Source organism: Giraffa tippelskirchi, chromosome 7, assembly GCF_054371585.1.
Source record: "Giraffa tippelskirchi isolate mGirTip1 chromosome 7, T2T-mGirTip1v1.2.pri, whole genome shotgun sequence".
NCBI lineage: Eukaryota > Metazoa > Chordata > Mammalia > Artiodactyla > Giraffidae > Giraffa > Giraffa tippelskirchi.
The window spans coordinates 25,816,223-25,828,876 of record NC_137281.1 but is presented as its reverse complement, the minus strand read 5'-3'; the positions used below and the strand labels follow the sequence as shown (position 1 = coordinate 25,828,876).

Genomic DNA, 12,654 nt, shown 5'->3' with positions numbered 1-12,654 from the left:
GAACACCCGCTTGTCTTTGGGACATATCCCTGTAAGTGTGCTATGTGGGAGTGGAGCTCTGGGAATTTTGCTACCAAAAATGGGCAGAAAAGCTCTTTCTACATATTTCTTGGAGGACTCAGAATTTAACCTTGGACCAGAGGCAAATATGTTTATTTTAAGAGGTTCTTAAGAGAAAAGATTGGATATCATGGGATTCTTCCTAATATACCAAAGACCTGCTCCTCAGATTCCTTCTTTCAGCAAACATTGATGGGTAGCAGGTTGGCAACTGATTCAGGCAATGAGTTTTAGAGTGAGACAGAATGGATTGCACCGTGTCTTTGCCTCTGTCCTAGTTGTGTGGCCCTGGGCAAGGGATTTCACCTCAGTTTCCTCCTCTGTGAAAAGGGGAATATGTAATATGAAATAGTGTGTAGAGTTGGGAGGATGAGAATGAGATAATGCATGAAAATACTTAACATCTGAATCCAGAGCATGCTCAGGAAATGGTAGTAGTTCATTTTATTATGGCTTGTATTATTTGTATGACACAGCAAAACACTCCCTCCTCTGTTAGCTCATTGGATTTCACATCAGCTCTATGAGGCAGGTCAGGGAACCCAGACTGATTTTGCATCTACTCTGCATCCAGCACCCTGCCAGATGCCTAACAGTTATTATCTTGTTGATTTCACTCAGTCAATACATATTTTAGTATCTGTTTTATGCCAGGCTGTTCTGTGTCCTGGAGGTATAGCAATGAACAAACACAAAAATCCCTGCCTTGGGAGGATACACTAAGTGAGGGGAGAGTGGCAATCAATACAGTATAATGAATACTTACGTTTACTGTCTTCCAACTTGCTTTACAAATATTAACTCATAACCTGTGCTGCTGCTGCTGTCGCTTCAGTCGTGTCCGACTCTGTGCAGCCCCATAGACGGCAGCCCACAGGGCTCCCCCGTCCCTGGGGTTCTCCAGGCAAGAACACTGGAGCGGGTTGCCATTTCCTCCTCCAATGCAGGAAAGTGGAAAGTGAAAGTGCAGCCTCTCAGTCGTGTTCGACTCTTCACGACCCCATGGACTGTAGCCTACTAGGCTCCTCCGTTCATGGGATTTTTCAGGCAAGAGTACTGGAGTGGGGTGCCATTGCCTTCTCCACATAACCTGTGAGGAAGGTATTATTTTGCTTATTCCATTTTACAGATGAGGGTACTGAGGCACAAGGGAGTTGAGAGTCATTGGGCCAAGGTCTCACAACTCAGAAGAGCTGAATTAATGATTCAAAGCCAGACAGCATCACTCCAGAGTCCTTGCTCTTAATCATTACTGTTACCTCTTAAAAAAATTATATATGTACTAATAGATTATCACACCCTATAGATTAAGGTGTGGTAAGTGCTATGAAAAAAATAATAAAGCAGGGTAAAAAGGGAGGAGGGAAATGGGAGAGGGCTCTCTATGCAGGGAGGTCAGGGAAGGCTTCTCTGAGGGGCCACATCTGAGCAGAGACCTGAAGGGATGAGGGAGAGAGGTGGGTAGACGCCTGGGGAAGGGTGATCCAGGCAGAGAGAAGCACTGTGCAAAGGCCCACATTTGGTGTGTTCAGAGAACCACAGGGAGGCCAGCACTGGAAAAGCAGAGTGAGCAAGTGGTAGAAGATGAGTCAGAACCTGAAAGACAGCTCAGGCTGAGCCGCTGGAAGGATGCAATTGCTGAGATGGAACGATTGTGGGAGGGGTAGGTTTGCAGGGGAAGGTCAGTTCAGTTTGGGATAATTCTCACCATCACTCACCAAGTAGGAATTACTCATTCCAGAGGACTTCGAGAGATTAAATAGCTCACCCTAGATCACCCAGACAGTAGTTTTCAGAGGCAAGATTCAGATGTATGTCTTCCAACCCTAACTTAAATGCCACAGGCTGTTGACTGGTAGTGTGCTGTGGGGAAATCTACAGAAGTGATACTCTGAGTGTCCTGATCCCTGACTTCAGGAGCTTTCAAGGAGGGGGAAAGAGGTAGTGGAGAGTGAGGCAGAAGGAGAGTGTCTGAGTAAAGGAAAGGAATAATGCCAGAGATCCCACAAGGCAGTAAGTAGCATGTATTTAAATGTGAAATGCAGACAAGAAATACAGAGAAATTGTACTTCTTTATGAAAGAGCAAAATGAGTGAGACTCTCAACCCTGTCTGGGTGGAGGGCATCAGGGACAGAGCAAATATCTATGTCGAAGAAGGCTGTGCTCTGGCCAAGATGGGAAGCTCCTGAGGTTCAAGGTTCCACTTGGGCAAGTCTTTCTCCACAAGTTGATGCTTTTTCATTGTGACAAAGGTATATCCTGGGCCAGATGTCTCCCCTGGACCTGTGTCTCTAACCACAGCCTCCTCAACATGCCACCACTGGGCGCCTCTAAACATGCCCCAATCTGAAGTCCTGATCTTCCTCCAATCCCGAACTTGCCCTGCCTACAATGAGATTCCGAGAAGCCAACCCTGAAGGACTTATTAAATATGGAAGGGCTCCCAGGAGGAACTGGTGAAGGAGTGGAGGAACAGGATAAAGAAGGCAAGAAGCCAAGTAAGGGTGTGATTTCAGACCAAGTCCCTGGAGAGTAGCTTCATTCTGATCCAGCAGGGGAACGAATGCTGGATGTAAGTTACCCCTGGAAGTTTAGGGGTGGGGGCACTCAGCTTCCACACTCCAGCACCAGGTGGTTATTGGCTAAGGGCTGGGAAAGTGAACTCCTGGGCACTTCCTTGCAAGGGAAAAGGGATCCTAGTAACTAAAGGGCAAGCCTCTAGCTCTTCACATGTGTAGGCTGCTGGGAGCATCAGCACATAGAAGCCAAACAGGGGGCATTCAGAAGCCATCAATGGGATCCCAGGGGACCTGGCAGCACCCTGACAGTGTCCACTACACATGGCTTACCCATCTCAGGAAATGGCATTGCCATCCTGCTGGTTGCTCAGGCCCCAGACCTGGGAGTCATCCTTGACCTGCTCTGTCTCACACCCCCATCCAGTCCTTTAGCCAATCTCGTTGGCAATACCTTCAAGATATATGCAGAGTCTGATCACTTTTTTTAAGTAACTTTTGAAAATTGTGGTAAACTACACATAGCATACAGTTCATTGGCATTAAGTACATTCACGTTTTTGGGTACCCATCACTATCATCCATCCACAGAACTCTTTCTATCTTGCAAAGCTGAAACTCTGTACCTATTAAGCATTTTGTTTGTCCATTCATCTGTTGATGGACACTTGGGTTGCTTCTACCTCTTGACTGTTGTAAATAATGCCACTGTGAACATGGATGTACAAATATCTGTTAGAGTCCCTGCACTCAATTCTTTTGGGGTTATAACTAGAAGTGGAAGGGCTTCCCTAGTGACTGACTGGTAAAGAATCCACCTGCAATGCAGGAGACCCTGTGGTTCGATCCCTGGGTTGGGAAGATCCCCTGGAGAAGGGCATGGCAACCCACTCCAGTATTCTTGCCCGGAGAATTCCATGGACAGAGAGGAGCCTGACGGGCTACAGTCCATAGGGTCACACAAAGTTGGACATGACTGAAGCGACTAAGCAGCAGTGGCTAGAAGTGGAATTGCTTGATCATACAGCAATTGTATTTTTTTAAATATCTATTTATTTGCCTGTGCTGGGTCTTAGCTGTGGTATGTGACATGGGATCTAGTTCCCTGACCAGGGATCAAACCCAGGCCCCCTGAATTGGGAGTGCAGAGTCTTAGCCACTGGACCACCAGAGAAGTCCCAGTAATTCAATTTTTAATTTTTTTTAGTAACCGCTTTCCTATTTTTCATGGTGGTTCTACCATTTTACATTCCTATGACAGTGCACAAGTGTTTCAGTTTCTTCACCTCTTCACCAGTCTTTTTCTTTTCTTTTTTTTTCCCTTTTTTAAAAAAGACAGTAAACAACAAAATTCTGTAAATCAATTATCCTTCAATTAAAAATTAATTAATTTTTAAAAATCTGATCATTTTTTACCCCTTCCACAAGGAGCACCCTGAACCAGGCCATTTCAGTTTTTGCCTGACTGACTGCAGTGGAATCCCATCTGACCTCACTGGTTCTGCCCTCATGTCCTATAGTCTTTTCAACACCTCTCTTCCGCTCACACCCTCCTGGGCCTTCCTCCTTTCCCTCTCAGAGAAAAGCTAAAATTCTTACAATAGCCTACGAGGCTCTACAAGATTTGCTCCTCACCCTCCCGAATCTGACTCATTTCCTACTAGCTCACTGCACTCCAGCCACACTGGCTTTTTTTTTTTTTTACCCTGTCCGAAGTAATCTCCTGCCTCAGGTCCTTTCACTTTATTTTCTCTGCTTGGAAATACTACTAAGCAACATCTGGGCACTTGCTCTGTGCCAAATGCTGAATTTAGTGTTTTAAAAATATTAATTCTCATCTGTATGTATTAATTCGTTCAATCCTAGTACTTCAGCGATCCTAGTGTAATTTGCTCCCCACTGCCTTAAGGTCTGTATTCCTCAAGGAGGACTCGGGGCTTTCCCCATTGCTTATCAGCCCCTCCTCCATTTTTGGCCTTTCTCTTGAGAGGCCTGGCGTGCTGCAATTCATGGGGTCGCAAAGAGTCGGACACGACTGAGCGACTGAGCTGAACTGAACTTGCTTTCTTGCCCTCAGGCTTCTGCGTGGGTTTGGTCCATGGGAGGCAATGCCAGAAGATGAAAGGTGAAAGGAGAGAGACGTTGGGTTGTTTCCCTCCCCCCCACACACACATCCTCCCTGCTCTGCTCTGGGCAAGTGTCCTGTCCCTCCCAGACCGCAGCTCCATTTGAAAGGGGTGGTCCTCCGCACTCCAACTCCCCCTGCCCCAAGCCCCGACTCCCAGTGACAGCATTTCCTCCCTTTGCCATCCAGTCCTCCAAGTTGTAGCTGACTTTCTGCTGCTGCTATCTCCGGACCTTCAACACACCTGAACCCTGCCCATTCCTCTAGTCCCTTCACTAAGACTTCAATCAACATGTAGCTGGATTCTGTCTCCCGCTAGATCCTGACCTAAAACCACTTTCCGGATCACATTATTCATAGTTTTCAACTGTGCCTTCTGTCGCGTGAATTGGCACTTGCCATTCTGTTCTTTACTGCATAGCACATATTGACTAACATGCTATATATTTACGTATTTTCCTCACCCCTCACAATCTGGGATGGAAGCTCCAAGGTTGCAGGTGTGTCTGTTTCATTCGGTGTTGTATCTCCAGTGCTTGGCACACAGCAGGCCGTCAGCAAGTATCTCCTAAATGAATGAATGAACGAACGGACGACCAGGGGAGCTACAGGGAAACCAGCAGTGTGGTCCAAGGTACAGGCAGAAGAGCTGACTCTCAGCTTCTCTGCTCCCCTCCACTCCCCCGCCCGGAATGCTGAGTGCTCTGGAAGGAGACGGAAATGAGCGCGCTCAACAGCCCTCCAGTCGGGTGTTTACTTAATTAGGGCCTGTATCCCGACGCTCGTTGGTGTTTAACTGTCCGCCTAATGGCTTCATCTGGTTCCGGGCGGGTGCGGGGGAACCTGAGAGGCGAGGGTAGGCGGGGCCCCCCGGGTACAGTCTGGGGCCGGCGCCGCCTGGAAAAGCTTCTGCTCGGGTATCTAACCTCCCCTCGGGCAAGGAAAGCGACCCCTACGGGAGAGAGAGGCGCGAGGCGGGGGGGCTGGTGCTCAGCAAACGGATTTGGGTTTTAACCGCGCGTGGTCCCTCCCCAGCCTCCAGCTGTCGGGACCACAGGCCGGATAACCAAGCGCTCCCCTGATACCAGATCCAATTGCTCGCTTTACCATCAGTTGTGAACTTGAAGGATTACCAAGTTTCTTATTCTCTTAGTTTGAGGAACCTGAGAGTACTACAGAGGAGATAAACGGCTCGTGAGGCAAAGGAAGGGGACCAGTGAGCTGGATCCTAAAGCTATAATATCGGGCAACATTTGGGCACTTGCTCTATGCCAAGTGCTGAGTTTAGCATTTTAAAGGTGTTAATTAACTTAATCCTCTTCTATTTGCATTAATTCATTCAATCCTAGTACTTTAGAGAGCAGTTAGCACAATAGCCCCACTAGAGGCATGCAAAACTGAGGCTCAGAGGTGTTATTTCACTAGCCTGAGGCCACCGCGCTAATAAGAGGTGGAATCCTGGCTTAAGCGCTGGCGGTGCGCCCCCAGAGCCAAAGCTCGTTTTGAAAGAGAACTCCCACCTTCACAGCGCAGGCCTGGTGGCGAAGACAGGCAGGCTTCCAGGTTAGCCTTTGAGGGCCAAAAAAATCTATACTTAGAGACTCCAGTCTCTTCCTCAAACCTCTGAATGTGAGATGGGGAGAAGGGAGAAAAAGGATGAAGAGTCAGCCTGAAATTCTCAAGACAGCTAAGGAAAGTGGGAAGGCCTCCGGGAAAAAGAGGCTGGGACTGGCCAGGAAAGCTCAGCCCGGTGTGGAGACGGTCTGCACTGTGAAGCGACTGAGTCAGGACCGTTTCAGGGCCCATGGCCCCTTTGCGTGCCGCCAGGGGGAGGGCACTTTGGGTGTGAAGTAGAGAGACGAATCCCGCCCAGCTCCGCCGTCTGCTCCCGGGAAGGATGCAGAAGAGCTGTTTTGAAGGGAGGTTCACGGAAAGGCTGCTCCGCGCAGCCAGCAGTTTTCACTTAGATTATACTCAGTACTGCAGACCAATAAAAACAGTCGCGATTTAAAAAATGCCTTTATTTGCGTTTTCACAAGTTGAGAAATTGTTAATTATGTAGCTTAGGTGGAGCGGTGGGGAGGTTGCCTGAGATGATGGGGCTAACAACCACCTCTCTGCCTCGCACCTTTTGGTGTCACCACGGCTCGAACTCTGGAATCTTCTCTCCCAGCCTCCATTTGTTCGGCTGTGCCAGGGAAGTAATGAGTCTTCCGTGAGTTGTAGCAGATTTTGTAACGCGGTCCCTGGTGACCTCACTGCCAGTTTTAAACCCTGGAGTCCTGGGAGCAGGCTGATGTGGGAGGTTGGAGAGAGGCAGGAGGTACCACCTCCCGCGCGCGCCCCGCTGTCGCCGGGTGTGGGGCGGACACACCCGGCCTCCATCAAAGCTTTGGGTAACAGAGCCTCAGGGAAGCGTGAACGGGGCGCCTCTGTTTCCAGTCGGGTTCAGATGCATCTCTACTTCTTTTTCCCACTCTAGCCGCAAGGCACAGAAACTTTTTTCTTCACGTGCTGCGAAGGTTGAGGAGGGGGTGGTTTGGGGGGTTTTCCCCTCTCGAACCCAGAATCTGCAAGACAGGGCCTGGGTCCCTGCCGGGAGGAACTCCAGAAAAGCCAAGAGAGCGCAGGAGGGAACGGGAAAAGACGTAGTGTGTGTGTGTGTGAGTGTGTGTGTGTGTGTGTGTGTGTGTGTGCGCGCGCGCGCGCGCAAGAGGTGGGGGGTGGGGGTCTTGGGTGCTTCCACCGCGCCAACCACGGCCCCACCTGCGAGGGGGAGGGATCTTTCGGCGCTGGACCAATCAGCACCTACCTGCGCTCACCTGGCCCCCTCCCTCCGGCTCCCGCGGGCCGCGGTTCTCGAAGGCTCACGCTGAGCTTAGCGGAGCATTAGCCCGCTGTTGCGGCAGCTTTTCACCCCTCTCTCTCCAGCCATGGGGCTCCGTGGTGGGCATCTCGCGTCCCTCCTCCTCCGCTTCTTTCTCCTACTCCAGGTACTCCGTTGCCTTGCCCTGACCCCGGCCGGAACGCTCCTCAGAGGGCTGGCGGGCGGGGTCCGTACGCGGCGGTGGCGGCGTCGGGGAGAGCGCGGGGCTGGGCTCCGTGGGGCCAGGGCTGTCCGGGACAGCCTGTGAGGACTCCCCCGGATGGGTTTGCAGGGCCGGGCACGCCTATGACCCAGCCTCCCTCCTTTCCTCCTTCCCTCAGGCGCAGGTTTACTGGCTGCCGCGCGCGGCCTCGGAACCGTGCCGGGCAGGCTTCGGGGAAGCTGAAATGACCTTGGAGGCGCGAGGCGCGGAGCTGGAGCTGGGCCAGGAGCCGGGCAAAGGTAAGGACCCCCCACCCCCGGGCCCGCCTGTGGAACTGCGGGGCGGGGGCCGCACGTGGGGTGTCCAGGCTGCCGCGGGGAACTCCTGGCGCCGCCTCAGGTGTGGGGGAGGCGCAGACAGCATCCCAGGGACTTGAAGAGGGGTGGGCGGCCGAAGGGAAAGGCGGGAGAGCGTAGAGCCCTCTGACGTCCAGCCCCTCCTTGTCCCTCTGCGGCGGCTTACCTTGCCCCCCTCCTTCAGGGTGCGGGGTGGCTGGGCTACTCTCCCCGCCCGGCCCGGACGTGGGAAGCTTTCCCCTGCTGGCCCCAGTGGAGGAATGCGCCGTCCACATTCCTCCCCAGCCCCCGCGCAGGTGTGGGGATGAGCCGTGCCCCGGGCAGCCCCCTTCGCCCCTCTAGGGCCCCCTTTGTGTACCGTGCTTTGTGTCTCCGACAGACAGACCCGGTCTGTTTCTCTTCTTCTGCTCCGTCCCCCCGCCCCCCTTCTCCCCCGGCAGCTGGAATGCACTCTTAACCCTGCCCTTCCCGGAGGGCCTGCGCCCCTGCAGCCTGGCTGGAAACTGGGCCTGGCACACCTGAACTGGGGCCATTACGCCCTGGGGACACTCCCGACCCCCAGTGTCTGGGGACTGGAATGTTAGGGCACTTAAGGGAGTGGAGGTCCAGAAGCCGGAAAGTGTCCATCTGTAGGCGTGGTGGATGGGGAATCAAAGCTCATTTTTGATCTCACAATTACTTGCCCCCCCCACCTCAAGTTTAAAAACTTTATGGGGGGGGGTGGTACTTGGATGAGCAGAACCACCGTGTTATGAGACTCAGGCAGCTGAGGGGCAGATGGTGGCCTCTTTCCCTCCATCCAAGACAGTGGGGGCTCCTCCAGCCTTTCAAATCCAACTTCTTAAACAAGTGTATCCCAGGATCCTTGGGTGGGGTCCAGAGGATCCTTAACCTGTGAAGTTGTTTAAGAGTTTGTGTGTGGATTTTTCTGGGTAGGGGATCTACTGTTAAAAATTTCAAAGCAGTTTAAAAACCTGTGCCACCTAGCAATTTTCTGATTTCCCCTATCAGCCTACCCTTCACCCCAGGTACGGATTCCCAGAATTTGAATGTGGGGATGGCTGGGGAACAGAAAGGCTCTCCTTTGTCTCTCAAAAGAGGATTGAGGGCCTACAGTCTGTGGAAGCCTTTTTTCCTTCTTTCCCCCCCTAAATAACTCTGCAGATTGACAAAACAATTAACACCCAGGCTAGGCCAAGCTCCTTAAACTCTTGGCTGCAGGGAGCTGAGGAGAAGCATTAAGAGGCCATGCCTCATAAACTTTAAATTCTTGCATATGGGTTTATTACTGACTGGCTAACAAACTGCAGCTCAGCCAACCTGTAAAAATGTTAACTTGGGCAGGGCCCCAAATCCAATTCCGGCTCCCTGAGGAAGCTTTATTGCTAACCAGACTTCTGCCAAATCTGTACCCCCTCCCCCTCATTGTCAAGTTCTCCAGCTACACTCTGGGGGAGCAGGCTATGGCTTTGACTGTAGTCGGCACCTTATCTTTCTTACTGAAGGAAGAAATATCAGATTAACTGTCACTTCACTAAGCTTGAGGTTGTTGTGAGGAAGTGGTGATCAGGTTTTCGATTTCATGGTCCGGTTGCCAAGTGCTTGCTTCTCAGTGACGTCAATCATTTTAAACCTTTTGAGAAAATTCTGCTTTCTCAGATGTCTGGTTTATGGTTGTAAAAATGGTGGGTTCAGGCCAGGAGCACACCTGGGTTATAAAACAAAAGGTGGGTTAACGTGCTTGGCTAACCGTGAGTAGAGCTCCCTACAACATGCCGAGTTCTTAGAGGAGTCTTCCCATGAAATGGGATGCTGCCTTCTTTTTAAGTAAAAGCAAGTTTCTGGTCCCAACTTGTCCAATAAATTAGGACTCTGCAGCAAAAAATAGTTGTATTTCTCCTCTTAGTCCTCAACAGCTGATATCTTTTCTACCTCCCTCCTTCCATACCAGCTCCCTATCCTCAATACGTGGGAGCCCCAACCTGGCTCCAGCCATGTTGAAAGGGTTGTCCTGAGTGTACATACAAACTCTCAAGTTTGGCCAAGCAGACAACAGTTTCCCTATAGCCAAGGGACAATTGCCCCTGTTGTTTGCCCCCAGGTTATGAACTTCACAGGTGTCTATGAAGTTGAGCTCAAAGACATTATCTGATATAATTAATACCTTGTTTGTATGTGCACTTTCCTCTTCAAAGCATTTGCACAACTCTGAGCTTGCTTTATCCTCCTGACATTCTCTTGAAGCTGGTGAGGTACATTTAAACAACTTGAGCTCTTAATCCCAGAGCTGGGACTTCAGAAACTCTGTATCTCAATCCTGCTAGAGGTTTTAGAGGTGGAGAAACATAGAAACAGCTTAATGGATTCAATTCCCTAGTCTAAACTCGTGACTTTCCTTGGGGGTCGCAGATATGACTTTCACCTCTAGGTCTATGCCTAGGACCTGGTACTTTTAGGTCCCAGGAGGTATTTGCAAAAATTACGACAATCTTGTGAAGTTCTGCCCATTTTACAGATGAAACCTCAGTGATTGTTACTTCACCAAAGTCATCTCTGCAGTGACTCAGTGGGTCTTGAATGGAAGTTTCTGACTCCCAAGTTTCCTGGAATGTTTTTTTAAACCACCAGAAAGTGGGAGGTGGATGAAATGAAGAAGTGCAATGTTGGAGCACCAAATCCCACCAATAGCAGCCTTCTCCCTCATGAGGACTTAATCATTTATTCCTTTTCATCATAGAGTTTTCCAGAAACACACCTGCAGAGGAAACCAGCTTGAATGAAGTCTCTTAAGTGTCCTAGTGATGGGGGCTTGGGTCAGATGAAACCAGGCTTACAGAGACCAAGAGTGAGAGGTTAATCTGGAAGGAGGTAGAGCAGGAATGTTTCCCTGCCCCAACCCCACAGTCTTGGGTCTGCCTTCCTTCAAGTGTGGTCTAAAAGCAAAGACAAAGGCGATGTGGGAAGAAGGAGGTTGTGTGGTATTGGTGCAGTGATTAACAGGAAGTGACTTCAAGTGGTCTATACATCCTTCATGGTGAATGGTTGAGAGAAGCAGCTTAATTACAGTAAAAGAAATCCAGTACTTCATTATAGCCCCTGCACAAGTTCAACTCACCCTTATTCAGCGTTGGGTAAGATTAAAGGTAACCCTCATTAGCTCTGGTAGGAAACTTCAAAGTTCAGTAATAAATCTGACTGAGCAGGAGTTAACTTCAGGATGGTTTTGCTTATTTCAACTTGTATAAAAATCGCTTTTTGTTTTGGAGCTGCCATTATGGGCTAGGCCCTCTATTTACATGTTATTTTTTCAGTAAACATGTATTTAACAGCTGCATGTATCAGGCACTTCTCTTGAACTGTGGCTAAAAAAAATGAACAAAACTAAGACCCTACCGTGGAGGAGCTGACTGTCTGAGATTAGTTATTTTTTATGCTTATAAATGCCTTACCATGCAGGTGGTGATATCTCCCCCTCAGCTGTAAAATGAGGGTAATAAACTTGGCAAGAGGTCTCCAGGGAAGTCAGCAGTAAGGCCAGGGTTTACACCCAAGGGGATTCCATGGTGCCCAATAAATCTGCCTCTGTGGAATGAATAGTTGGGAACTGGGGCTTCTAGCCGACCTGGCTTGCCTTCCTGGCTCAGCAGCCAAGTAGGATTGGTTGCCAAAGCCTGACGTACATCACCGTTAGCTGGTGCCTGGGGACCAGGTCTCAAACCTCTAGTCTCCCTTCCCACCTCTTCACACGGCACTCTGTTCCTAGGTTACCCATGCAGGGTGCCCTCACCTCCCTGCTGCATGAGGAAGGCATGGCCTACCAAAAGCTTGAGTTTCTAGGAAGCAATAGTTCTGCAGAGCGTTTGGAGGATGATGGAGGAAGAGGAGAAGGGAGAGAAGGGCCTCTCTCCCCAAAGTAGTGGAGTCCTCCCCAAAGCAGTGGAGTCCTCTGTCCTGAGGCTGAACCATCTCCATTCAAAGAACCACTGTAACTGAACATGACACTTAAAACACCTGTGTCCCTATAGCACACACATCAAGAAACAGCATTATCAGCACCTCAGATGCCACTTCCCTCCCCATCTCTACCCTCCCCAAGAAAACCACTATCCAGACCTCAAATACCATGGACTGATTCGCCTGTATTTGAACGGAATATCCTCTTGGATCTGGCTTCTTTCATTGCACATTTGGGATTCTCGCATAGTTCTGGATGTGGTTGTGGTCGACTGTCATTCCTCCATAGTATTCATCATGGGACCATCCACACTCCTGCTGTTGATGGGCGTCTGAGACGTTTCCATTTTTTTGGCTATTACAGCTAGTGCTGCACAAACCCCATTGTTCAAGTGAAACTGTAGAGGCGGGCCAGTTAGGTACATACCTGGGAGCTTAATTGCCGGGTTGACTGAGGATTACCTGGGATCTCAGCACAGTGGCTGAGTACTGAGATGTCAGCTTTTCTGTGTCTTGAAGTTGCTGAGCCTCTTCTGGATTTTATCTGCCATCCCCTTCTCCCAACAGTCTCCTTACCAGACCCATCCCCTCTGGATTCCTGCTTCCCACCTGG

The 12,654-nt window shown here is 50.1% G+C and overlaps 1 protein-coding gene and 1 long non-coding RNA gene across 13 annotated transcripts in view; one reads left to right on the top strand and one right to left on the bottom strand.

Annotated features, from left to right (window-relative positions):
• CDH3 (cadherin 3) overlaps nt 1-12,654 on the top strand; it is a 106,292-nt gene that overhangs the window by 53,162 nt on the left and 40,476 nt on the right. For 9 of the 12 annotated variants that reach the window (XM_081512824.1, XM_081512818.1, XM_081512828.1 and 6 more), the window contains one exon: nt 7,910-8,030. In XM_081512824.1, coding sequence (XP_081368950.1) covers nt 7,976-8,030 — 55 coding nt within the window. In that variant the 5' untranslated portion in view covers nt 7,910-7,975. Of the gene's footprint in view, nt 1-6,990; nt 7,099-7,191; nt 7,696-7,909; nt 8,031-12,654 lie in introns of those variants that run through there. The other 3 variants (XM_081512816.1, XM_081512826.1, XM_081512819.1) reach the window with 2 other exon arrangements.
• Nucleotides 6,709-7,983, bottom strand: LOC145514631 (uncharacterized). Its single transcript, XR_014060276.1, has 2 exons — nt 7,515-7,983; nt 6,709-7,216 (listed from the first exon to the last, which is right to left on the bottom strand). It is a non-coding gene; the product is annotated as an uncharacterized LOC145514631 (long non-coding RNA).